The 27,800-nt window shown below is 37.8% G+C and overlaps 1 protein-coding gene across 6 annotated transcripts; it reads right to left on the bottom strand.

Moving 5' to 3' along the window:
* Positions 1-153: 153 nt before the first annotated feature.
* On the bottom strand, positions 154-27,482 carry CHEK1 (checkpoint kinase 1). Of its 6 annotated transcripts, none has more exons than XM_027081878.1 (13): positions 25,464-25,593; positions 24,614-24,698; positions 22,816-23,039; positions 21,560-21,624; positions 21,398-21,467; positions 17,425-17,613; positions 16,654-16,758; positions 13,936-14,031; positions 9,639-9,747; positions 9,276-9,453; positions 8,773-8,904; positions 2,261-2,362; positions 154-1,034 (listed from the first exon to the last, which is right to left on the bottom strand). In XM_027081878.1, the coding sequence occupies exons 2-13, from the start codon at positions 24,676-24,678 to the stop codon at positions 939-941; spliced, it is 1,431 nt and encodes a 476-aa protein (XP_026937679.1). In that variant the 5' UTR covers positions 24,679-24,698; positions 25,464-25,593; the 3' UTR covers positions 154-938. The 6 variants fall into 6 exon arrangements, with proteins under 6 accessions (XP_026937679.1, XP_026937681.1, XP_026937682.1 ...); XM_027081880.1 differs by lacking the exon at positions 25,464-25,593 and adding an exon at positions 25,236-25,457 and having other exon boundaries at positions 577-1,034; XM_027081881.1 differs by lacking the exon at positions 25,464-25,593 and adding an exon at positions 24,964-25,103 and having other exon boundaries at positions 577-1,034.
* Positions 27,483-27,800: the final 318 nt, after the last annotated feature.

A 27,800-nucleotide genomic window follows, 5' to 3' on the forward strand; every position in this document is an offset into this window, starting at 1 on the left:
TCATTGAAAGAACAAGGTCTTACTAAAACTAATAGGTAAAAAAAAGCCAGGAATCAGATCTATGTCCATTATAGCTTCCTTACATCCCCTGCGCCTTCTTTCATGCCTTATCACCTAGAAGCTTAGTCACCAATAAGTTCACAGAGTTAGCTATTCATTTTCAAAATAGAATTTATTTCTGTAATAAAGAATTAAAATATAGCTGTGAAAGTAGAAAATAATATAGAAAAATATTTAAAATGTGCAACAGTAATTTTGAGTATAGGTAGTTAAGCACTAGAGGTTATGCTCAACTTCTACTTGAAAGACCAATCATATATATTATTACCTACACCAGAAAAAACATACCTACTTGCAATTTTAATTAATAATTATAATTCAAAAACAGGTTTACACACCTGGTCAGGCCCTTTTAAAAATATAAGTATAAATCTTGGGGATATATTTTTTGAAGCTGGCTTCACTTCACAGACAGATAAATCTACTGTCCCAAAATCACAAGGTTGTTTTTACTAATTCATCCATGTAATCAAGCCAAAGTGGAGGAAATATGTACTTTTTGGATGAAACCTAATGTTTTGGTAAAAATGGAACAAGAGTATCATTTTTCATTATGTTGGTATAAAAGCTGGTAAGCTCATGTATCCCCAGAGCTTGGTTTCCACCAGGTGGGTCTCAAATTCAGACACTAAATGCAGATGAAGAAATATCTAGTGAATTCTATCTATCCCTTCCCCAAAGTTTTACTTACAATTAAGATATAGGTATTATTTGTATGAAGAACATACAAAAAGAATTGGAAACTGTTTGGCTAGAGGGAAGACAACTCTTCAGGGACTACTGTTTGCAGTTTGCAGCACAGGATAATCTTCTCTAGGAAGAATAATGTCCACATAGCAGCACTATATTCACCAGGAATCCCAGAGCCAGTGGATCTATCATGTAGCAGGAAGCCAAACCTTCTGGCTGCTCACAACATCACTCAGCTTCCCTTTAATCTTCAGGAAGTGTCTCTTGAATTCCAGTCCATCACCCTATATTAGGAATAATATCCAAAACTAATGTCAAAAAAACAAGAAAAAGAGACTATGCCATAAAATCAAACTTTCTTTAGGGGTAAGTAGAGACAAACATCCATGGATATGTTCAGATACAGTTATCTTCCAGTCCTCTTATGAATACAAAATATCTTGGTAGAAGAAATGGCTACCTAAATAATTCTGACTTGACTTTGGGCCCATCACTGCTCCCACCACCCTGGGCCCAGAGAGCAGAAACAATGGCATCCTGTCCATTTCAAGGGTTGGTATCTCTGTACCTATGTCATTGTTTTTCATAGGTGTTTATAAACTAAAAATAAGCTACATAACTATGCTTTAAGTCCTGCCACAACAGAGCCAGTGATTCAGTTATGAGAAGGGTTTCTCTACACTAGGATCTTAATTTAATTCCATACCAAGCATCTGGACAATAGCACTGCAGCAAATCTCCAACGTAAAGAATGTGACCAACTCCTCCAACCTCATTTAGAGCCACATACAATCTTTCGGTAAACAGAGAATATGCTCTTTTGGTCTTATATGTCAAGGGCTTTAAAACTGTAACCTCAGAACCAATAATTTCTAAAGAAAGAATCAGAAATGTGAACAAAACTCCATGTATATGAGTATTAATCATAGAGTAGCTTGTAACAAACAGATAAAGGTTCATTAATTATAATGTACAAACATTTGGACAAATCATAATTTTTATGAAAAAATATTAAATACAAATTCAATAAGAAAAAGCTTAGAATGCTACAAAATATTAAGGGTAATTATTTTAAGGACAAAAATAATTTAGGACTATTTTTATTTTTTTATTTGTTATTTATTTACACATTCTACAAAAAACAAAAACTTTTATAATAAGGAAAAAGTCATTTGAAAAAACTGTTTTAGAATAGCTAATGACAAGAACAAATGTTCATAATATTAAATTTAAAAAACCAGTTACCATATATTTATAAATATAATGCCATTAAAAAAAAATCTACACATAAGAGTAATTCCATAGAGGATATATTATAAGTAATAGTAAGGTTACTGTAATATAATATCAAAAATAAATCTGTATTCTCTTTGGATGACAAAATTAAAGTTGATTCTTATCTTCTTTATACTTTTTTGTGTTTTTAAAATTTCTAAAATGAACATGTAATACTTATTTAAAAGTAGCAAAACAAAGTTTTTTCTTTTAAAAAGTGTTCTATTCTACATACCTTAGAAAGCCGGAAGTCGACCAAGATCTTCTCATCCATTTCTACCAAATTCACTTTGAAAATGAGTTTATTGTTTCTTCTATCAGTTGTTGATACAGTAACCTAAGACAATGAAAATAAGGTCAAACCAGATGTGTGGGCAGAAAATACTCTAAATAAAAACTATAATCTTAGTTCAGTGATACTACTGGGATAAAAATTTGAGAGACGCTTTTATAACAGGAGCTGTGCCAGCTGAAAATCCCACTCCTTCTAGGACTTTCCTCTCCCAATGGGTATGTGTGTGTCCAACCAGACCGACCTGTAAACAGGACGCAGCTCCGTTATCGGGGATTGAGTCTATGTGAACTCTTAGCAACAAAATAAATTTAGTATTTTACCAAGATACAACCAAAAGAGGAAACAATTGAAGAGAATAAAAACGAGGGACTTCCCTGGTGGTCCAGTGGTTAAAACTCCATGCTTCTAATGCAGGGGGTGTGGGTTTGTTCCCTGGTCGGGGAACTAAGATCCCATGTGCCATGCAGCATGGCCAAAAAATGAAAAAAAAAAGAAAGAGAGAGAGAGAGAGAGAGGATAAAAGCAGACTGAGAGGAAAAACAAGATTATTAAAACATAAAGAAAAAGAGAGGCCAGATTTGTGGGTAAAAAGCTATAGTGGCAATCAGAAGATGGTGAAGGTCTTAAGAGGCCTTTCAACTTCCACTTTCAGTGTTTTAGAAGCTCAGGCTAGAAGAGTGACATGGAAAGAAAGGCCAGGCCAACAGCCAGCACCAAGACCCCAAATGTGGATGAGGCTGGCCTGGACCAAAGAAAAGCCGTCAACTCCAGCTGGATGAATGAGCCCAAGCAAGATCAGCAGGTTTGCCTAGTTGAGCCCAGCGCAAATTACAACAACATTTTTAATAATTCTCACCTCAAGAAATGACTATTAAAGAAACACAGGTGTACCACAACGGTGCAACACTGGAACAACATTATGTTCTGGGAAAACACAAGACACTCAGCACATCTGAAGTAGGTTATTAAACTTCAAAGACAAAGAAAATTTTCCAAAGATTCAGGCAGAAAGAATTAATTGAGGAGTAATGTTGGTAAAAATGGGAGATTAGGAAAATTCAAAAGCCCATTAACTCCACAAAAGCAATGAAAAATCTGGCAAAAACTGTCAGAATCAACTTTTTCAGAACACTGAAAACTAACGAAAAGCTTGCAGCAACACAGGGGCACTCATACAAAACAGACGAGCTTTCTCACGTTGTAACCACCTTATTCCCAACTCCCACTCCTCAGCTCAGTAGTAGCCTTGAAAATAACCATCCACATTCCAGGTCCAGGTACAAATGCAAGAATAAACCTCATTCATAAACTGTCTTAAGCTGTTCTACCTTCCTGGAAGACCTGCTCAACACACTTGTCTTTATTTTGCCTGCCTAACTACACAGGACTTGTGTTAAAGTTGCCACCTGGGGAGCATCTGTCAAAAGTACCTACAGGCAAATGCTTTAACCCTTGCTTACTGGGGTAATGCAGAACAGTTGGGACAAACAGATTACCTAAAAAGCCTGAAAGGAAAGGTTTAGGAGTGAGATGTTTTTGAGGGATAAGAGTTCTGAAAATCTCTCACATATTCCTGGGACTGTAAAGCCTATACTTATGCCCAGGGCACTGTACATGCTCAAGAAAGGTCTGAGAAGGCTCTAAGCTCTGCCTCTGGCTGACCATGAGGCACCACACAAGCAGGAAGTGAAGGCTAACGCAGAGCTGTAAACTGCCTGGCTGGGTATTGACGGCACGCCCCAATACGCACATAGAACCCCTCTGCAAAAACTAGCTTCTGGGTCCAGGAATTTAATGTTTAATCATTACCTGACCATTGAGCTAGCAGAACAAAGATTTCAGAGATCACACACAACAAAGAAAACAGACACTCTAATATTTGATCAGAAATGTAACTAAACAATCAAAAACTACATCAATCGTCAATGATAACAAACCCTGGGAAGAGGGGAAAATCTATTTCCAGGGTTGTCACATTATAATATTCAAAATGTCCAGTTTTCAATAAAAAAGGATAAAGCATACAGAAAAATGAGAAAATATGGCCCCCACACAGGAAAAAAGAAGTCAGTAGAGAATGTTCCTAAAGAACAGAAAGAAGAATGAAGAAAAATGAACAGAGTCTAAGAGACCTGTGGGACATCATCAAGTGTATCAGAATATGCACAATGTGAGTCCCAGAGAGAGAGGAGAGAATGGGGCAGAATGAAGATTTGAAAAAATAATGGCCAAAAACTTCCCAAATTTGATGAAAAACAATCCCATCCAGGAAGCTGAATGAACTTCAACTAGGATAAAATGAAAGAGATCCACACCAAGATACATCATATTCAAACTGTTGAAAGACAGTGACGAGAGAATCTTGAAAGCAGCAAGAGAAAGTGACACATCATGCGCAGAGACCCTCAATAATATTAACAGCTGATTTCTCATCAGAAACCACGGAAGCCAGAAGGCAGTAGAATGACACAAAGAGTTAAAAGGAAAAAACTGTCAAGAAGTCCATATCTGGCAAAACTATCCATCATAAATGAAGAAATGAAGACATTCATAATTAAAATTTGATAGAGTTTGAAACTACCAGACCTGCCCAAAAAAGAAAGAGTAGGTAGGGGCTTCCCTGGTGGCTCAGTGGTTGAGAGTCCACCTGCCGATGCAGGGGACATGGGTTCGTGCCCCAGTCTGGGAAGATCCCACATGCTGTGGAGCGGCTAGGCCTGTGAGCCATGGCTGCTAAGGCTATGCGTCAGGAGCCGGGGCTCCGCAATGGGAGAGGCCACAACAGTGAGAGGCCCGCGTACCGCAAAAAAAAAAAAAAAAAAAAGAAAGAGTAACGGAAGTCCTTCAGGCTGAAATGAAAGAATGCTAGATAGCAACTCAAATCCACATGGAGAAATAAAAAATATTGGTAAAGGTAATTTACATAGATAAATACAAATGACAATAATAATCAATTTTGTTGTTTGTAACATCTATTTTTTCCCTACCTGATTTAAAAAGACAGACACATAAAGCAGTAATTATAAATCCATGTTGTTGGGTACACAATGCAAACTATAATCAAAACAGAACTAAAGTGGTATACTAACATCAAACAAAAGACTAACAAAAATTTTTGCAAGAGACAAATAAGGACATTATATAATGTTAAGATGATCAAGAAGATATAGCAATTATAATCATATATTTATCTAGAATCCAAACTCCAAAATTTATGAGGCAAAAACTAACAGAGTTAAAGTAAGAAATAGAATTCAGCAATAACAGCTGGAGAGTACAACATTCCACCCTCAATAATGGATACAAAAATTAGACAAAGATAAACAAAGAAATAGGGCTTTCCTGGTGGTGCGGTGGTTAAGAATCTGCCTGCCAGTGCAGGGGACATGGGTTCAAGCCCTGGTCTGGGAAGATCCCACATGCCACGGAGCAACTAAGCCCATGCGCCACAACTACTGAACCTGCGCTCTAGAGCCTGTGAGCCACAACTACTGAACCCGCATGCCACAACTACTGAAGCCCACATGCCTAGAGCCCGTGCTCCACAAAAGAGAAGCCACCACAATGAGAATCCTGTGCACCTCAACAAAGAGTAGCCCCCACTCGCCACAGCTGGGGAAAGCCTGCGCACAGCAACGAAGACCCAACACAGCCAAAAATAAATTAATTTAAAAAATAAATTAAAAAAAAAAGAAAAACAAAGAAATAAAAGACATGAACAACACTATAATGCAACTAGACCTAACAAATATGCCTAGAACACCTCACCCAACAACAGAATCTACATTCTTCTCAATCACACCTGGAACATTCTCCAGTATAGACCATATGTTAGGCAACAAAACAAGTCTCAATAAATTTTAGATAATTAAAATAATACTAAATATCTTCTCTGACCACAATGGAATGCAATCAGAAACCAACAACAGAAAGGATTTTGAAAAATTCACAAATATGTGGAAATGAAACAGCATACCTAAATAATCAAAAAGGAAATCACAAGGGAAATTAGAAAATACTTTGATATGAAAAAAACTGAAAACTCAAAATATGAAAACTTATGGGAAGCAGCAAAAGCAGTGCCCAGACATACATTTATACCTATAAGAACTTACACTAAAAAAGAATGATATCCAATCAACAACTTAGCCTTCCACCTTAAAAACTAGGAAAAAAAAAAGAGCAAGGTAAATCCAAAAGAAGGAAATGATAAACAGTAAGGAGAAGAGAGAGATAAATTGGCAAACCTTTAGCAGACTAACCAAAAAAAAAAGAAAAAAAAAGATTCAAATTACTAAAATCAGGAATAAAAGGATGTTACTACAAACTTTACAGAATCTAAAAGGACTATAATACTACAAAAAATGGTATGCCAACAAATTGGATAACCAAGATGAAATGGACAAACTCCTAGAAACACACAAACTCCCACAAATGACTCAAGAGGAAATAGATCTATAACAAGTGAAGACATTGAGTCAGCAATCAAAAAATTTCCAACAAAGGAAAGCCCAGGACCAGATAGCTTCACTGGGAATTCTACCAAACGTTTGAAGAATTAATATCAATCCTTCTTAAACTCTTCAAAAAATAGAAGAGAAGGGAATACTTCCTAACTTGTGCTATGAGGTCAGTATTACCCTGATACCAAAGCCAGACATCACAAGAAAACTACAGATCAAATCCTTTATGAACACAAAAAAAATTTTCAACAAATACTAGCAAACTGAATCTATCGAACACACTAAAAGAATTATGCACCACGATCAAGTGGGATTTATCTCAGGAATGCAAGATGGCTCAAAATACAAAAATCAGGGCTTCCCTGGTGGCACAGTGGTTGAGAGTCCGCCTGCCGATGCAGGGGACACGGGTTCATGCCCCAGTCCAGGAAGATCCCACATGCTGCGGAGCGGCTGGGCCCGTGAGCCATGGTCCCTGAGCCTGTGCGTCCAGGACCTGTGCTCCACAGTGGGAGAGCCCACAACAGTGAGAGGCCCGCGTACCAAAAAAAAAAAACAAAAAAACCCAAAAAATCAATTAATGTAATATACCTTATTAACAAAGGAGAAAAGTTTAGCCAAAAAGTAGATACATCCCAGATGTCCATCAATGGATAAATGGATAAACAAAATGTAGTCTATCCACACAATGGACTATCATTCACCCATTGAAAGGAATAAAGTATTAATAAATGGTACAACATGAATTAACCTTGAAAATATTATGTTAAGTAAAAGAAGACAAACACAAAGGGTCACATACTATACAATTCCATTTATATGAAATGTCCAGAATAGGCAGTTCACAGAAAGTATATTAGTGGTTGCCAGGGAGGAAGGTATGAGGAATGACTGCCAATTGGTATGGAGTTCATTTGGGGGGCAGTGGAAGGTTCTAGATTTAAATGGTGATAGTTGCATAATCTTGTGAATATACTTAAAACTACTAAATTGTACCCTTTAAAATGGTTAAAGTGATAATTTTTATAGCATATGAGTTTTATCTCAATAAATCTACCTAAAAAAAAAAGAGTGTATTATCTATACAAATGAGAGGAAAATCAGGCTGGCCTCAGATTTCTGCACAATCATATTTTTCCCTAACTTTTAATTTTGAAAGCTTACAAATCTACAGAAAAACTGGAAGAATTGTGCAATAAATAACCACAAACCCTTTATTGGTCTTATCAACCTAGATAGCATGTTTACTTTTCTTTTTTTATGTGATTGTCTTTTTTTTTTAGCTTTTAAACTAAGTTATCAATGGCACACACTTCACTATGTGCCTCCTGCAAAGACATTCTCCTACAAACCACAATATTATCATCACACCAAAAATCTGACACTGATTCAAAAACATTATCTAATATAAAACCCATATTCAAATTTCCCCAACTGTTCCAATAACATCCTTTATAGCTTTTTTTCTTTAAATCCACAATCTAGTGAAATATCATGCATTGCATTATTTATCAGGCCTTTTTGGTCTCCTTTAACACAAAATATTCCTCTTTTTGTTTTTCATGATATTAAGATTTGTGAAAAGCCTAAAGACAGGTTAGAATGTCAATGTTATAAAAATGCTACAATAACGTAAACAACAAAAATTGGTAGATGGGAGCAGGGAGATGGAGGAAATATGGGATTGTTCATGGATCCATCTTTCATAGAAGGGAGTTGATTGTTAACTGTTACAATTTAAGTATAGTACATAGTTTTAAAGAAAATGACTTGAGTCTCTTAGTGTCTTTAATAACCTTAAAGAAGTCTTTTAAGAAATATTATTTCTTAAGATAAAGAACATTTTACTTAAATTTCTTCAGTTTTAACTGTTTCTTTTTCAAATTAAACTAATTATATTTTTAAAATATACTGACAATGATAGTTTTTTATTCAAATATTTAAATTTTTCTTCAGGAAAAAAATATAACGAAAATCAATGAAACATACCTGATTCATACAACTTTTCTTCCACTGATAGCCCAATTTCTCACAAGTCTCTTTCAGGCATTGGTAAGATTTGTCAGCATCCAATTTGGTAAAAAATCGTGTCATTCTTTTGACCAGGCGCTGCCAGGGGTTCTACATGTCAAACAGAGGAAAGCTGAATAAATCATCAGATTTATCACAAAAGCAGTCATATCATAGCTATTTGGTCTGAAAATTTTTTTCTCTGACTTAAGATTCTTATACATCAGAGTCTTCCCTAGGAATTCCCTGCTGGTCCAGTGGTTAGGACCCTGCGCTTCCACTGCAGGGGGCATGGGTTTTATCCCTGGTCAGGGAACTAAGATCCCATGTGCCATGATGTGGCAAAAAAAACAAACAAAAAACAAAAAAATCTGTATCAAGTTTTAATATTATATTTCTTAGATTTATATATTAAAAGAAAAAAAAAGACTTTAAGACAATAAAAAATAAAGGGCTGCCATTATTTATTTGAAAAACTTTACCTGTGAGGATCCTGGGGTGCCGAGCAACTGACTGTTCAGAAGCATATGATCAGGACATGTGGGCTGGGAAAAACTGATCCCTTGTACCAGTTTATCAATGTATGAAGGGCTGGTGTCCCATAAGGAAAGACCTGTCCGTGGTTCTGGCTGAGAAGTGGAGTACTTCACATTTTCTTCACTGCAGCATTAAGATATGGAGAAAAGTATATCTTTAAATAAAATTCATCAGGCCTTTCTTATATCACATTACCATTCTCACACTGAAAAACATATTCATCATAAGAAAACAATATATACTTGTATTATTTTTCATGGGGACTATTATATCCAACAACTACTTGATTTTTTATTAATCAGTCTTACCTAGAAGCACTGTTTACTGGAGAGAAGTCCAAATTCGACTGAATATGCTTAGAGAATCCGCCAGGAGACTCTGATACACCACCTGAAGTGACTCGGGGCCTCTTTGCCCCTAAAAAAGAAAACATAAATACAAACGCTTTCAAGTTTTCTATGCAGATATTTTTTAATTAACCCAGCTGACAACTTGAAGAAGTAAAACCATATCTAAATTCATTTATTTAACACAAAATACTTATACGACAAATAGTGGCTCTTCCTACATGATTTTATGAGAAACATGGTCGTTAGGAACTTAGTAGGACTCACTTGCCAAATTGTATAAACTACACATTTCATAAATCCTGACCTCTAAGTATGTTCCAAGTGCAGGCCATAATTTTAATGGTACCATTTATAGTAACAGAATAATGTTCGATGAAGACTGAGAGACCCAGCTAAGGCATCAAAAATTTTTAAAATAAAAAATAATTTGTGATGATGACAATGAACATTATGAATCTGCTCTACCCAATCTTCTTTGCTCCTCTAGAAAAGCTTTACCTAAAATAATCATTATATAGAATATGATGCTACTATAAATTCATGGCTACTACCCTCAGCTGGATCCTCAACCTGGACAGTTAGTCCTACGTTTCTCTAGTCAGTTTCCTCTCCTTTTCCACAATGATTCTTTCAAAACTTCTATACTCCTGTCAGATTAACCAAGACCACCCTCCAGGACCTCATTACTTAGCATATGATACCATCTCCCATTTCACAAAGAAAATAAAGTCACTGGAAACTCCCTCAACTTGCCACTACCAAATCTGCTAACTTACTTGCATTCCTACCCATCCTCTCCCCTTCCATCCTCCCATCAAATGTCCATCCCTCTACTTGTAGTTGAGCCCATACCCTCCTTTCTCCTCAGGGACCTTGATGCTCTTTTATTCCCTCTCTCTTAGACTTTGAGCCTCTTCCTCTCAACTGGATCTACCCCCAAACCATTTAAACACGCTTAAGTTTAACCAACCTTTTTATTTATTAATCCATTCATTCAAATATTTTATTAAGCCTACTATGTTATCAGGCAGTAAGATGGGAGAAATGGCATGTTGTTATGCTGATAAGAAAGATCCAGTAAAGAGGGAAGAGTTAATAATGAAGCAGACTGAATAAGCAAAAGAGAACTGCATCTAGTGCTCAAGAGAAAGGGCTGGTTTATATCTGGAGCAATTTAGCCAGAGCAAAGGGAGAAAGCAGAGTATACGAGCACAGAGGCAGTTAATCAGGTGGGTAGAGATGGTGGTAGGAGTTTGTGGGAATTCCTTTGTTATTGCTTCTGTTTCCCAGCGAAATAGGAAGCATTGTCACCAACTGAGAGTGAGGATGGAGAAGTTGAAGAGAAAATAAAAGGTATAAAAATGTGATTTAGGAGAGTAGCGTTGTGAAAGAAGTGGGGAAATGCATTATGATTGCCTGGAAGGATTAAGGGCCCACTTGAGATCAGTGATCTTGAATTTAAAGCAGACAGTGCTGCATATTTTTCTCCAGCTGCAATCAGCTGTGGAGGTATAAGTGTAGAGTAGGTACAAAACAGGATTAAACTTAGGTTAAGTAGACTTGCTCAGTAAGTATGAGTAGACTTTCTCAGTAAGTATGATGAAGAGAGAATGGGCAATGGACTTCCCTGGTGGCACAGTGGTTAAGAATCCATCTGCCAATGCAGGGGACACGGGTTCAAGCCCTGGTTTGGGAAGATCCCACATGCCGCAAAGCAACTAAGCCCGTGCGCCACAACTATTGAACCTGTGCTCTAGAGCCCGCGAGCCACAACTGCTGAGCCCACGTACCACAACTCCTGAAGCCCATGTGCCTAGAGCCCATGCTCCGCAACAAGAGAAGCCACCGCAATGAGAAGCCTGCACACCTCAATGAAGAGTAGCCTCCACTCGCTGCAACTAGAGAAAGCCCGTGCGCAGCAAACAAAGACCCAACACAGCCAAAAATAAGTCAATAAAATAAATAATTTTTTTTTTAAAGTGAGAATGGGCAAGGAAGTTGAAGATAAATGTAAAGAAGTCATTACAGTGACTAACCTTGGGATTTAAAATAGTGAGGATGGAACTTGGGACCGAGAAGAGGGCAGATAAAAGATAGTGAAAAGGTAGTAGAATTGATGGACTGCAAGTCCAGGTGGGATCAAAGTGTTGCTGGAGTCAGGGTACTAGAGAGGGGAAACCAGAAAAAAATATACTGGTGGTCCAAGCAGGATGCTTGAAGACAAGATCGCTAGAGGAGAGAAAGTCAAGGAAATGTGAGGTGATGACAGTGGAAGGACCATCTAAATGAATATTTAAATTACCAAGAACCATGACAAAAATTACGTTAAGAGCTGTGTTGGAGAGAGTGACAATGTGGCAGGAATTTTAATTTGAGGTTCAGAAGGTGATTATTACGAGGGAATAGTGGGTGGTGGAGTCTGATAATAGGATTCAAAATGACGGGCAGAGGAATATGAAGAAAGAACAAGGAGGATGCCTGCTCCACTCCCAGATCAAGGGTATGAGGGTGCAGGAAAGAAAACACCTACCACCTGAGAAGAAGCAATGTCCTGAGAAGAAGCAATGTCCTCAGGGGAGAGCTGGATTTCAATTAGAATAAGGTGAAAGGTTAAAGAAACATTCAGGGAAGAGTTAAAAATTCCTCATTCATCTCTAGCTATTGTTCTCTCTCAGCCAAACTTCTTTACTGAGCTGTCTACACTCTGCTTAACTCTCTTTTACACTAGAATCCCTGTACAATAGAGTTTATTCTTTTTTTTTTTTTTTTGCAGTAAGCGGGCCTCTCACTGTTGTGGCCTCTCCCATTGCGGAGCACAGGCTCTGGACGCGCGTGGCATCTTCCCAGACCGGGGCACGAACCCGTGTCCCCTGCATTGGCAGGCGGACTCTCAACCACTGCGCCACCAGAGAAGCCCTAGAGTTTATTCTTAACTCTCCACCAAAACTGTTCCTGCCAAGATCATGAATAACTGCTGTATCATGGAATCCACAGGACAGATTTACTCCACATTCTTCTGATGTCCCATCTCTCTGGCTACTTTTCTCTGGCCTCTGCCCATCACTTAAACACTGGCATTCCTTAAAATTTCATATACTCAATTTAATTTACTACCACAGTTTAAATCACCATCTATTTACAGAAAGCACCTAAATCGACATCTCCAGCTTAGCCCTGTTTCCTGAGTTACACACATGCATGCACACAAGCACACTCACACACACACACACTCCTATGAGACAGTTTTATTTAACTTCTCAAATTCAAATAAAATGTCCAAAATCGAATAAAATTTCCCTGCAAATCTGTTTTTCCTCTTGAGTTACATCCAAGTAAATGGTTTCACCATTTACACAGCTGTTCAAACCAGAAAGGAGACATACTTTGACTCCTCACTCTCCTTCATTTTCCACATATAAACAATCACCAGTATTATCAACTCTAGTTCTTAAATTTCTCTGGAATCAACTTCTTCTTTCCAATCCCACTATCACTAACCTAGTCCAGCCTACCATCTTCTCACATCTAGGATCAAAAACAGTGAAAAAAAGTAGCTAGAAAGATCTTTCAAAACCAAACACATAAGCATGTCATTTCCTTGCTTAAAGTCTCTCAAAAGGTTTTCCCAACAGCCTTCGGTTAAAGCCCAAGATCTTTAACGTGGCTTACAAGGTCTTCCACGGTTTGGTTGCTATCTACTTTTCCAACCTCATCTCAAACCTCTCTCTCTCTCACTCCCCTTCTCCATTCACTTACTTTCTCAGCAAACATTTACTGAATGCCTGTGATGGACCACACACTATGCTAAGCACAGGTGATGCAATGATGAACAAGCCAGACATGGTCCATGCCATACTGGCCTTCTCTCCAGTTCCTCAAATGCACCACTTTCTAACCTCCAAGACATCCCAGATGCCGCTTCCATGTTCAGAATCTGCCACTCATCTTGCTACTACTCTTCTGGCTAGCGCCCCTTTAATCTTCAAATCTTAGATTTAACGTGATTTCCTCAGCAAGATAAGTGTTCTTTGTCACTTAAGACTTGGTCAAATTCTTAGCTGTAGTACCCTGACTTTCCACTTTATAATTATTAATGAGCTTAAAATTATTTTTTCTATTTCTGGTTTTTGTACTAGACATTATAATCTTCATGAGGACAGAGACCACAGCTCTTTTGTGTTGTTGACTTATACTGACTTTACAAGTACCTTTTTTTCACAGAAAAAAAAATACTTGTATTTTAAGGATATATTACCTTTCTTGAGTGGTTTGTTGTACCATCTATCTTTTTTGATGTCTGGGATGGTAATCCTTACTGATGGATTCTCAACTAGGATTTTATGCAGCAGAGCTGAAAACAAAACATTAAGACAACATTTATAAAAGACTCAAATAGATTAGAAAAGCCTACAGCTTGTGGTGTAGAACACACATCCTCTATTGCTTTCCTTATGTCCAAATATTATTTCTGGGGAAGAGAAAGAATAAAGCTACTGAATTTTTGCTTTAATTTCATGCATTCTTTGCTACTGTCTATATCTCTGAATATTCTTCCCAGAGCTGACTCTCAGTTGTTTGCAAATAAATAGAACAAGAGCTAGGTGGAAATGTTTCTCTTCACTTGATATTTATACAACAATAGCAAAAAAAAAACCCCTTTTATCCATTTTCAATACCAAACTTCACTGTTCCAATATGTCATATTAAGTCCTCGTTCACACAATTTTACAAGGGAAATTTACTTTCCAATAACTTTTTAAAAAATATTTATTTATTTGGCTGCGCTGGGTCTTAGTTGCGACACATGGGATCTTTGCTGCTGCACACGGGATCTTCACTGCTGCATGCGGGATCTTTAGTTGCGGCATGTGAACTCTTAGTTGCAGCATGCATGTGGGATCTAGTTCCCTGACCAGCGATCGAACCCAGGCCCCCTGCATTGTAAGCACAGAGTCTTAGCCACTGGACCACCAGGGAAGTCCCTCCAATAACTTTTTAAGAGACAGTAATAAAAGCAACCATCATCCTAAGGTACCTTAATTGTATTGATAAAGAATTCATTCATCTCCCAACATCAAAATAATTTTCTAATGGACTGAAGATTTAAATGAAAAAAATAAAGCCTTGAAAACATAAATGAAAACATAGGTAACTTTTTTCTAATGCTGAGGGTAGAAACATGATGATATAGTCAGAAACCACAAAGGACAGGTACTAGATTCAAATAAATAAAAATATAAAACTTCTGGGGACTTCCCTCGCGGTCCTGTGGGTAAGACTCCATGCTCCAACACAGGGAACCCAGGTTTGATCCCCGGTCAGGGAACGAGATCCGCATGCATGCCACAACTAAGAGTTCACATGCTGCAACTAAGAAGCCCACATGCCGCAACTAAGACCCAGTGCAGCCTAAATAAGTAAGTAAATAAATAAATAACTACTTTTAAAAAAAAAGTTAAGTTTAAAAAATATATATAAAACTTCTGCATGTCAAAATAGCATAAACAAAATAAAAATACATGACAAATTGTCAAAAATATTTGTAACGAATGCAAAGATCTAATGACATTAATATGTTTTTCAAAAACCTCATATAAAGTAAAAAGAAAACCTCCTACCAAAAATGAGCAAACTAGACACGTTCACAAAAACAGACTAAAAGCTAATAAATATACAATGAATATACAACTTCATTGGTACTAAATTTAAAATAAAAATAAAAAACAGAGGGGCTTCCCTGGTGGCGCAGTGGTTGAGAGTCCGCCTGCCGATGCAGGGGACACAGGTTCGTGCCCCGGTCTGGGAAGATCCCACATGCCGCGGAGCGGCTGGGCCCGTGAGCCATGGCCGCTGAGCCTGCGCGTCCGGAGCCTGTGCTCCACAACGGGAGAGGCCACAACAGTGAGAGGCCCACGTACCGCAAAAAAAAAAAAAAACAGAATACAGTTCTTATATGTAGGCCTATTAGATTAGTCAAAAAAAAAAAGTTTAAGGGACTTCCTTGGCAGTCCAGTGGTTAAGACTCCGCACTCTTCCACTGCAGGGGGCACGGGTTCCATCCCTGGTCAGGGAACTAAGATCCTTCATCCCGCACAGCATGGCCAAAAAAAAAAAGTTTAAATGTAAACTAGTTAGACTGTGATGAAATGGTACAAACTTTCCGGAAAACAATTTGGCAAAGTAAATAATAATAATTAAAAACTGTATACATCTTTGACCCTGCAATTCCACTTCTGGGGTTTTACTTTAATTAAATAATTTAAAGGTATGTGCAAAGATTAAGTTATTTGGATGATCATCATATCTCTTTCACAGCAGTGAAAAATTAGAAAAAATCCTGAATCTCTAAAAAGGTGAACTGGATAAGTATAGTAAGCCATGTCCATATAGCAGAATACCATCACAGTCTTTAAAAACAGTGATGTAGACCTACAATTATAGTCATGAAAAAATGTTCACAAAGCATTAACACACAAAAAAATACTGGTTACAAAATAACATGTATAGTGGGATGTCATTTTTTGTGAAAACACACATACTTATAAATAATATACATATATAACAAACACATAGTTTTTACTACAAAATATAGAAGCACATATCAAAACATTAAAAGAAGCTATTCCGTGGGAGGGAGGGAGATGCAAGAGGGAAGAGATATGGGAACATATGTATATGTATGACTGATTCACTTTGTTATAAAGCAGAAACTAACACACCATTGTAAAGCAATTATACTCCAATAAAGATGTTAAAAAAAATAATAAAGAAGCTCTTCCTGAGTGCTGGGATTATAGGGTTGGATTTTACAATTTTTTAATTTATTATTCTTCTACTTCATCTATAAAGATCATGGATTATTTACATAATGATTTAAAAGTTAAAAAGAAAAAAAATGTAAGAAAAAAATTCAAATAGCACTAGGCTTCATTATCCAAGAAATCAGTACTTTACATCAAAATAACCCAGTTACCTAGAGGAGCAGAATCGATTTTTTTCCAAGGGTTGAGGTATGTTTTTTTTTCTTTCCAATCACAATATTCCTGACAACTATCACTAGGCTGGTCCCACGGCAATTCTGAAAAAGAAACAAGTCTCAGTTTTCTAAGTGTTCAAATAATTATACAATTTTAAGGGAAATAATAATCAATGACACAAATCCAGTAAAAGTTTCCTCCAAATTAATTCAATATGGTTTCCAAACTAAGAATGCCAACTCTAAGAAATTTTAGAGGCACTTCTAAGATAGATAGTCCACTTCCTGCCTTACTCTTTTCCAAAAGTATTCACATGAATTTTAAAAGAGAGAGCTACTGTGATATTTCATTTAATAGCTATACATACTTCATTTTTAAAAACCTTTGGGATTAAAAGTTCCAAATTAGTTATAAATAAGTTAATATTAAAATACTACCACATAAATATGGATCCCCTTGATTCATTTCATTTATTTTGGTATAAGAAACCTGGCTTTCCTAAAGACAGGAATTTTATCATGATTAAAAAACTCAAAGCTGCTGCATAGCACAGGGAGATCAGCTTTGTGACGACCTAGAGCGGTGGGATAGGGAGGGTGGGAGGGAGGCTCAAGAGGGAGAGGATATGGGGATATATGGATACATATAGCTGATTCACTTTGTTGTACAGCAGAAACATACACAACATTGCAAAGCAATTATAATACTCCAATAAAGATGAAAAAAAATTACACAGAAAAATAAAAGAATAAATAAAAAGCTCTTACCTCCAGCCAACATTGCAGTAAGTACTATTCCACAGGACCAAACATCAACTGGTTCTGCATGAAATTCTTTTCTCTTTAGAAGTTCTGGAGCAACATACGGTAAAGTACCACACATCTTGTTCAATAAACGCTCTCGATTATTATGCCGAAACACTGTTGCCAAACCAAAGTCAGAGATTTTGAGGTTATCTAAACCAAAGGAAAAGAGGATGGCACTGGATAAAAATGTTTTGTAAATAGATATACTTAAAGGAGTTGAGTTGTATTGGAAAACCACTGGTGTTATGACCAAAAAGAAATTTTTAAAAAGAAGAAATTAAAGACATTATCACATAGTTAAAACTAGAAAAAGGCCTCATGGCTTCTATTAACTTAAGACAAATATTGTCAATACACAAACAGTATGGACCAGATTAAAGAAAGATCCTGGAGTCAAAAGGGCCTTCTAGAAAAGAGCACTCCAGACTTAAACACTGAAAAGAGAGCCATGCCCTCATCGGGTTGTGCAGAGGGCAGGAGGGAGACATCAATAACATACTAGGCACAACTTTTCCAGCAGTGGACAAACCCAGCTGGCTGGACCGAAACTAAAGACCCACAAACCACCAGAACTTCTTGTCAAGGTGGCTAAGTTTAGAAAAGGAGGACGAACTCTGTACAGAAAACAAACCAGAAGAGCAAATTTCCACTCTAACTTCCCATCTTCAGCACACACAAGCTATCGGCAGAACTTTCACCTTAACTACACTTAGTGAATATCTACTGTAACTGAGCGACACTGTGCTAGCCATGTAGGTAGATAAATTACTGAAGACTAACAATAACAACTGCTGTCGAGGTTATGAAAATATAGAACATTACAAGATCTTACAGAAAGGGAATCTAACCTAGTCTTCAGAAATAGGGGAGACTCCCCTATTCTTAGGTATCAACTGGTAAAACTATTTTAGAAAGCAATCTGGCAAAAGATGCCAAAATTTGAAATACTCCTGCTCTTTGAACTAGGAATTCCCACTTCTAGGACCATACCCACAAAAATACTTCCACAAATTCACAAACATAAGGATATCCATACCATAACAATACTGTTTGTAAATAACCTAAATGTCCATCAATAAAGAAATGATTAAATCTTATAGTACACATGTACAATGAGATTATGTAGGTAACAAAAAACAAACAAAAAGCACAAGGTATATCTACATGTGCGGACATGGAATCAGGTATAAATGGAAAAAACGGCAAGTGCCATAATAAATCTTCATTATGACATGACCTAATTTTTATATTGGCCTGTGCATTAATTTATAGAATAGTCATCACCGCCTTATATTTTTTTAAAGCTAGAAATAACTTAAATGTTCCAAAGCAGGGGACTGATTCTTTAAAAATCAATTACATCCACCCAATGTAATATGTAAGCCACTGATGTTTACTTCTATGACTTGGGAGGTGGCTACTGTAATTATCCTTTTAACAGCTATATATGACACAATCTTGACAAATGACTGAGATTAAGAGTTCCAAGTTACCTATAAGCAATAATCACTGAAAATACTAACGGATGACCACAGTATTCCTTAGAGTCTGTAGTTTCACTATGTCTGTGACATAATACTTAGAGAACTGTATATAATAAATTTTAAATTGAGGAGTGTGGTTACTTCTGAGAAAAAGAAAGGGGCACACATTTGGAAGGAATACAGAGGAGGACTTCAACTATATTGATAATGTATTTCTTTTTTAAAAAATATTATTATTGAATAGAAACAAAAGATTATTTATATAATACGCAAGATATGAAAAATCATTATAATCAACATCCACTCACCTAACACCTAGTTTAAGTACACTCTATATTCTTTGAAACCTCCTATAAATCCTTCCCTTTCCTAACTGCAATCCTTCCTTTCTAGAAGATTTTATGTAGCTTGAAACCTATTTAATAAAAAAAGGACTTAATTTGTATATGAGGAATGGGAAGAATTGATTATAATACCATCAAAGCTATTAGTATCCAAAAAGTAATGGACATAGAATGAAAAATAGAAGCAGAGGGAAGTCTCCCAGCTTGTGCTCTCATTTCTTGGGATTCATCAACAGACCATTCTACAGTTCCTTTTCCCAACACACCAAATGTTTTGAATATCTAAAATTTTGCTACATACTTTATGGAACAACTTGCAGAAGGCTACATAACCAAAGAAGGGTCTTAAGTAGCTAGGTTAGTAGATGGGTTAATAAAAAGATACCTAAAAGATATTAACCAAAATATTAACACTGGTTATAACTGACTGGTGAATTTCTGGTGATTTTTTACTTTCTTTTTTATACTTTTGATCTTATTTCATGATTACTTTTATCTTTATAAAGAGAAAAAAAACAGTATTTTTAGTTTGGGAACAGTTTTCACATTCCAGATATTACATACTCACATCTCCATTACTTATATAAGCTGGCTTAATTTATCCCCTGGTATGAAGGTCAATTATAGAGTTCAGAAAGAGGTAGAAGAAGGCTGATAAGAACATACACTGGTACTCATGATGGGGCACGATACTGCCAGAAACACTAAACCTCAGGGTTGGACAAGATGTGAAAATTACTTTGGTCCAACCAGCCAAGCAATGTTTAAATTCCCTTTACAATATCCCTGATAATTAATAATCCAGTGTTTGAATCTCCTGTTAAAAACCTACTACAGGGACTTCCCTGGTGGCGCAGTGATCAAGAATCCACCCGCCAATGCAGAGGACATGGGTTTGATCCCTGGTCCAGGAAGATCCCACATGCTGCAGAGCAACTAAGCCCGTGTGCCGCAATTACTGAACCTGAGCTCTAGAGCCCATGAGCCACAACTGCTGAGCCCATGTGCCACAACTACTGAAGCCCACGTGCCACAACTACTGAAGCCCACGTGCCTAGAGCCCATGCTCCGCAACAAGAGAAGCCACCGCAATGAGAAGCCCGTGCACCACAACGAAGAGTAGCCCCTGCTCGCCACAACCAGAGAAAGCCCATGCTCAGCAATGGAGACCCAACGTAGCCAAAAATAAATTAATTAAATTAAAAAAAAAAAAAACCTACAACAAAGCAACCTATTAAGTTCTGGGGCAGATCCATTAATGAGGGTCATCTTTGTACTAATCCAAATTGCCTCCACATAGTTTTCACCCACATACTGTGAAGAACTGTATTTAACAATTAGCAAATTTCCCTTGAGTTCCTCAATTATGCCTTATTTTACAAAGTTTCTAGCCCTTTCAGCATTCTGGTCACTCACCTATAAAAGTACTTCGGTAGTCTACATGCCTTTCACAGTACTGTCCGAAACACCTATTATTCCCGCCATGGCCTTCCAGAGAAGTGCTGGACTGCTGCCTTCCTCATTCTCACCTTATCACCTTAATTTTCCAATGATCAAATTACATGGGTGACTAATATGAAGTCTGCTGCCTAGTAAGTCTTTTTAAACCTTCTTTGCTGCCAAAGACATGCCATTAAACTGTACTTATTTCATTAGTTTTTTTCAATCCAAATACTGAATTGAGTAACGATCCAGTATGTGTTAAATCTGACCCATCTCTCTGGTCTGCTAAATTCATTCATCTAATAAACATTGTTGAAAACCTACTATTTGCCAGGCACTATTCTAACACATTAAACAAAACAGACAAAAATCACTGCCTCATATGCAGTGGATATTTGTCACCTTTTTCGATCCTGATTCTATAAGCTAACACTAACACTATCCATCCGTCTCAGTTTTTATGACATCCATAAAATATAACTAAAAGCCCTGCATCTTTATCCAAGTCATAAATTAAAAAGAACAAATACGTCAAGGCTAAGGTCCAGGGTATTTCAATTTCATATTTTTTGCCCTGAAATTTCGGTAATGGAAAGCCTTGATCCTGCCTTTGTATGGCTGTACTAAAATGATTAGGTAGCAGCAACAAAATGCTAAACTTACCCCTTTCATCCAATAGGAGATTTTCTGGCTTAATATCCCTGTGAGTTATTCCAATACCATGCAGATAAACCTAAAAGAGAAGCAGAGAAAAGCATACCAGAATAGGGTAACTTACTTCACTAAGACTAATTTTAAGTAAAAGTTAGAGACAACTGTACCTACCACCCCTGCCATGAGTTGATGGAAGAACCTCTGAGCATCTTGTTCAGGCATGCCTATGTCTGGCTCTATAAGAATTAGTTATGAAAGTTAGTTCACCAGGTAAATATAATCAGTCATCAACCACACAGTCTCCTAATTCGAAAGTTAAACATTTGTGATTGTACTTTAGCAAAGAGAATCTAATGCTAACAATGAAAAGATTCTGGAGTCCACTAGTACATATAGTACTTAATAACTCACATTTCCCCATGTGTTAAGTGGCAAAAATAAATTAACATCACAGGAAAAGTACAGAGAAATAACAAACTATCACCCAAATCAAGAATGCAAGCCATACCTTGAAAGCCCCTACTTATACTAACCATGATTTATTTGGTATCTTTCAAATTCTCCCCTAATTTCTTCTAAATGCTATGCCAATATTTTTTCCACTCCTGAAATGTAATTGCCGAAGTGGAAGCCTACACAAATCTAAGTTGATTTCACTAAATACTTAACAACAAATTTAAACTTCATATAATTTCTCGCATTACTACAAAACCATGAATTCCTGTGAAGTTACTTCAGGAAATACAGTTTTATTAAGAAAGGTTCTATTGTCAGTTATCTTTTTATATTTTTATCTCCCTCATTAACTTTTGATTTCTTTTGTTCTCAACTTTTCTGAGATAGATACTGAAGATTCTAATAATCACTTTTTAACTGCTAATACAATAGCTCTAAATAATAAATTTAGATCCACAGAATATATTTTATGTACTTCTTACTGTTCTTTAATATCAAGACTTTGAATCTACACAGAAAATTTAAGCAGCAAGCACAGATTTTACTTTATATAAAGCAATCGTAGAAAATTCTCAATTTCACTTATGTAACAACTTGCTATTATTTTGGATCTGTAAATGTATACAATAATTTCATGAGACTAGAATGTCTACAAAGAAAAAAAACTTTTTCTGCATATGCATACATCACACTTATGATTCTTCACCATGAGACCACAGTTTACCATTCTTAAACTCTATATAATAGCAATCCCACCCCAAATCACTTATACAACTTGGGAAAAAAGTTTCTTCGATGACTCTACATATGTATCCAGTGTTTACATAAGTTGCAAAAACAAGAAAATTTACTCCAATTTCACTATTGCATAAGCAAGTCTGAATGGACAATGAAGAAGCAGCAGTCCCAAGATTAAAAAACAAATTTAAAAACTTATTTAACATAAGAATTATCTTCAATCTTTTCCATACCTATTCTATCAAAAAGTTCTCCCCCACTACAGTACTCCAGAAATAGATACTGGATATTGCCTTCTCTCCTGTGACCATAGAATTTCACTACATTCTCATGATTTAACATTTTATTGATACAAATCTCTTTCTTAATATTTTCTGGACAGTCTATGGCACGCTTCATGTCCACAATCTTCACTGCAACTGCTTCTTCAGTTCTTCTATTCACAGCAAGTTGAACTCTAAAAAGAAAAAGGAAGAGTTATAATATTCCAGACATTTGAATTATATTTCTTTTAAAACTTCAAAAGGCTAAACATAACTCATCCAAAACTATTTTACCTTTATTAGTTTCTCCACCTGGGAGAAACCATGGGAATGGTTTATGCCATGTTCTCAACAGATACTACTCCTTTCTGAAATGTGAAGTATGATAGCTAGTGTTCCAAAGAAGTCATTATGCTGTACATCCAAGTCATTTAATAAATTCTTAATAAACTAAAATGGGATAATAGCAATTCTAGGCCACATCACATATACACATGCTCTATTCATTTAACTTGTTTTTCTTCCACTTTTACTGAGCTATAGTTGACATAAAGCACTGAAACGATTATCACAAGTTTAGTGAACAACCATCATTTCATATAGATACAAAATTTTAAAAATCGAAAAAATACATATTTTCCCTTGTGATGAGAACTTAGTATTGACTCTTTTAACTTTCATACATAACATACAGCAGTGATAATTATATTTATCATGTTGTACATTACATCCTTAGTACTTATTTATCTTTTAACTGGAAGTTTGTACCTTTGGACCACCTTCATCCAACTTCCCCTCCCCTACACCCTGCTTTTCTGGTAACCACAAATCTGATCTCTTTTTCTATGAGTTTGTTTGTTTGTTTTTGAAGCATAATTGACCTACAACACTATGTTAGTTCCTGTTACAACATAGTGACTCGATATCTCTATACATTTCAAAATGACCACGATAAGTCTGGTTAGGATATGACGCCTTACAAAGATATTACATAGTTCTTGGCTATACTCCCCACACTGTACATTTCATACCGGAGACTCATTTATTTTGCAACTGAAAGTTTGTACCACAGGTATTTCTCTCCTCCCCAGCACCATCCTCCCCTCTGGCAACTACCTGTTTGTTCTCTGTATCTAACTCTGTTTCTCTTTGTCGTTTGTTCATTTGTTTAGTTTTTTAGATTCACCCTATTAAGTGAAATCATGCAGTGTTTGTCTTTCTCTGTCTGACTTATTTAAACTTAGCATAATACCCTCTAGGTCCATCCATGATGTCCCAAACGGCAAGATTTCATTCTTGCTCTATTCATTTAATTGTAATAACATTACCTAGCATTTATTAATCTGATACTATATGTGTCTACAGTAACTGTTCTAAGTACTTGTGGGATATGCCATTTTACAGAGGCACACAAGGACATTAAGAAGCCTGCCTAAGAACACAAAACAATGACCAGCAACGTGACTCCAGAGTCTGTTCATTTGCTCATTGAACCACTATGTTTGAACCCCAGGAAGGAGTATGTGGGAGGAGAAACTGACTTCAGAAGTCTCCTCTAGCTCTTTAGGAAGAGAATGTTTTTGTGTTGTTTTGTTTTTAAAAGGAAGAAAAAAAAATAACCCTTACAAAAGATTGTGTAGCTTCAGTTCCCCAAAGTTTTAGATTTCAAATGCAAAGATCTGTTCTCCAAAATAACCAACTTGTACTCAAAGGAGACAACAGAAAACTAAAGCAAGTGTGAAGTCGGGGTAAAAGGACTCAAACTCACTCTCCATAGGCACCTTCTCCCAGGGTTTGCACCAAGTCCCAGTCTTCCACAAAGGGCACTGCCATGACTCCACTAAGTCCCGCGGCTGTAAAAGCAGGAACCCAGAAAAGACGGTGGCTGAGGACACGCTTCAATCATCTGTAAAGCCGCTGGGCTCCGCCTCTTGCCGTGATTCTTCAAGGTGAATCACAGCTCCTGGTTTCCCCTTACACCTCATCCATATTTTACCCAAGTCTTTAAAGCACAAGCAAGTATTCTAAACTCTGGCATTTCGTTGGTAACTCACAAGCCCCGTTCCCACGCAAAGCGAAGGCTGAAACGCCGCCTTCCAGGCGGCCGAGGAAACGTACCAGTGGCGCGGAGGAGTTGGGGGACCAGTGCTTTACGGTGGGGGACTGGGGAAGGGGGTGAGAGGTGAAGCGTCGGGCTAGAGTAAGGGGATGTGGGCTAGCAGAGGAGGAAATAATCGCTACGAGGACCGCAGCCGCTCCTCCCGACCCGCTCACTCCCAGTTCCCACCCACGCCCCGTCCCCAAGGCCAGGAGGAGCTCGGGGCGGAGCCAAAATGCCCCAAGAAGCGGAAGGAAGGGCTGGGTGACACGCGGACGGCTGGGGCCCAAACCTCGGGTGCTCTCGGCCTGCAGAGGAAGTCTTCTCTCCAGTCCCTGTACAACGGGGTCCGCCTGGCACCCCACTCCTCCACCCTCCGAAACCGCCCCTCCGCAGGAGTCTCTCCGATCCTCTAGGCTCGGCGCTGAGAACTTTCTCTCGCTGTGCCCCTCCTAAATCATGTAGCCCCCGAACTCCGGCTCCAGAAACTTTTCCCCCTCTACCGGCCGCCCTTCCTCACCAGGCCGTCCTTTGCCCGCCACCACAGGAATCCAAATGCGGGGCTTTTCCCGCCAAAACTTGCTGGCGTCACATTGTCGCAAACGCACGCTCCCTTGCCGGAAAGCAAGGAGGCGCGCGTTCCTGGGCCGGCTGCTCTGCAGATTGGGCCGGCCAGGGCCTGGCGCCTGCATTCCCCGCAGGCTCACGCTGGCCGGGGCCGGGTTACTTTCAAACCAGGAGGAGATCCTGGCTGAAGAGGTTTAAGAACTGCCGAGTGCATCGGTGTGAATGACCCCCGGGCCCAAACGCGAAGTGGGACCCGGCGTGTGACCTCGGCCGGCCGGCTGGCCGCCCGTCCCCGCGCTCCCGGGGAGAGCACCACTGCGGGGCTAGCTACCGCCGCCCCGGACCCCCGAGCATCTCGCCCCGCTGCCTGGCAGGGTAGCGAGGATCACACTCCGTACGTGCTGTCTCTGTAACTTTAAAGCGCGGCCCAGATAAAACTGGAGCCGAGAAGCCAGGGACAGCTGTTGAGCATTGATCCTGTTTAGAATGAAAGGAACTTTGTGATAGGAGCGAGAAGCATCAAATACTGGCTGCACTGTAATGGGGGGTGGGAAGGCATCGGGATGAAGAAAGCTACTCTTCTGTAGCTGGAGGTGATGTCAGGATAACCAGTTTTAACCATGTCTCGTCCGAACAGGCACCAAAACAATACCTCCACTCAACCTTTTTGAAGGAAGTGCAACTGCGTAGCTTAGTTCTACCTGCTCTCTCTTTAATGTGTAAGAAACGGGCAGGTAGAAGCAAAAACGCTGCATTTTACAATGCAAATTTTAAAAGCAGAATAACCAGTTTAGGTGCGAAAGTAAATTCTGAAAAAGGGACTGGCTAGAGAAAACAATGTGGAAAAACTGAAATAGATACTCCCTCTCAACAGTAAACTAGACTGGGAACTCAAGGCGCAGGCAAGATCATCTATTCTCCAATTCTTAAAACTGGGCCACATACAATAAGCATAACTAGCTCTTGATTGTGATACTGGTAAAATAAGTGTAAAATATGTTACACAAAAATGCATACATTTGTTTAAAAGACAAAAAACAAGACCAGAACACTTCGAAATGCTTATGTGAGAAGTTTTTAACCGTGACATCACTGTTTAGGTTTTGTGTAATAAAGTAAGTTTTCCAGATCGTTTACCCCATTTTCTCTAGTTTCTGCACTGCATGCTGCAAATATGAAGAAAGGAAGAGGAGGACCAGACCGGCACAGTTCCTTTGTGTCTAGATAGAATAAAGGTATCTTAGCCTGAAAAAAATAAGGCATACACATCTCAGGCAGAGTATCAGTTAAAGAATAGATGCTCACAAAAACGTGTTCCCTTCTGAAACCTTACTAAAATAGTAAATTTTAAGAGTAAATATTAAAATTAATAATGAAATATTAAATTTACTATTTTAAAATAGTAAATGTTTAAAAGGCAATAACCCACAAACACAGAACATGAAAAACAAAATTTTTGCAAAGTGGAGAGTCTTTAGATGAATGGTAATTTAGATGAAAGAAAGATGAATCCTAAAGCCAGCAATGGGAAAGCAGAAAAGCAATTTGGTTTACATCATAGAACTCCCTAAAGGCTCAAGTTGAATTAGTGACAACAGGTACTGAATGAGGCGAAGGTGGGGCTAAAAGAGGGTGAAAGACTATGTATGAAGCGAATAGACCCTTGGGTCCTCTCCCTCCTCTGTGTATACAAGGAACTGCCCCTCCCCGAAGCTGGTACTAGACTTGAGAGGGTAAATACATGGTTATCTGAACTGGATAGCATCAGGCACAGTTAAGGGTTAGGTACCTAACTGAAACCAAAAGGATTAAGTTTATGCACTGAAGGTTGAACCTGTGAGCCTTCTTTCCTCACTTTACTCCCAGAAATCTGGCAGCCTGGCTTGTATCCTTCAGAGGACATAAAAGCCTTCTCAAGGGAATCTTACCTATATAGAAGAAAAGATCTAAAGATACCAATATCAGGGATTTCATAATGTAACAATGCAGCCAGATCACAGGAGAATGAAGCCCACATTCAATAAGCCCCACCCCAAACCAAACAGACCTTCCAGTCATCTTTTTAGGGTCCCACTCTTTAATGAGAGCAAACAAGCAAGACTTTGAAAAGGCCTTTAATATGAAAGATGTCCAAACAAAGGAATATTCAAACAAAAAGCTCTTGGATATTAAAAAAAATACATGATAGTAGAAAAAAGTAAACAAAATAGATAGGTTAGGAACAAAAAGTTTAGGAAATCTCCAGAAGGAAGAATAAAGATGGGAAACAGAGAATTAAATATAAGAATAT

This window comes from Aethalodelphis obliquidens, unplaced genomic scaffold (genome assembly GCF_003676395.1).
Source record: "Aethalodelphis obliquidens isolate GAN/ISIS:26980383/991018 unplaced genomic scaffold, ASM367639v1 scaffold46, whole genome shotgun sequence".
NCBI lineage: Eukaryota > Metazoa > Chordata > Mammalia > Artiodactyla > Delphinidae > Aethalodelphis > Aethalodelphis obliquidens.

What these genes read in the sequence shown, in the direction of transcription:
- CHEK1 (XM_027081879.1), bottom strand. Translation starts at nt 25,635, where the DNA reads ATGCAGGCGCCAGGCCCTGGCCGGCCCAATCTGCAGAGCAGCCGGCCC. An exon ending in TACTGCAATGTTGGCTGGAG is followed by an intron (nt 16,759 to 17,424) that starts GTAAGAGCTTTT and finishes TTTCTTTTTCAG; the next exon opens with AATTGCCGTGGGACCAGCCT. An exon ending in GCACCCCAGGATCCTCACAG is followed by an intron (nt 8,905 to 9,275) that starts GTAAAGTTTTTC and finishes TTTGACATGTAG; the next exon opens with AACCCCTGGCAGCGCCTGGT.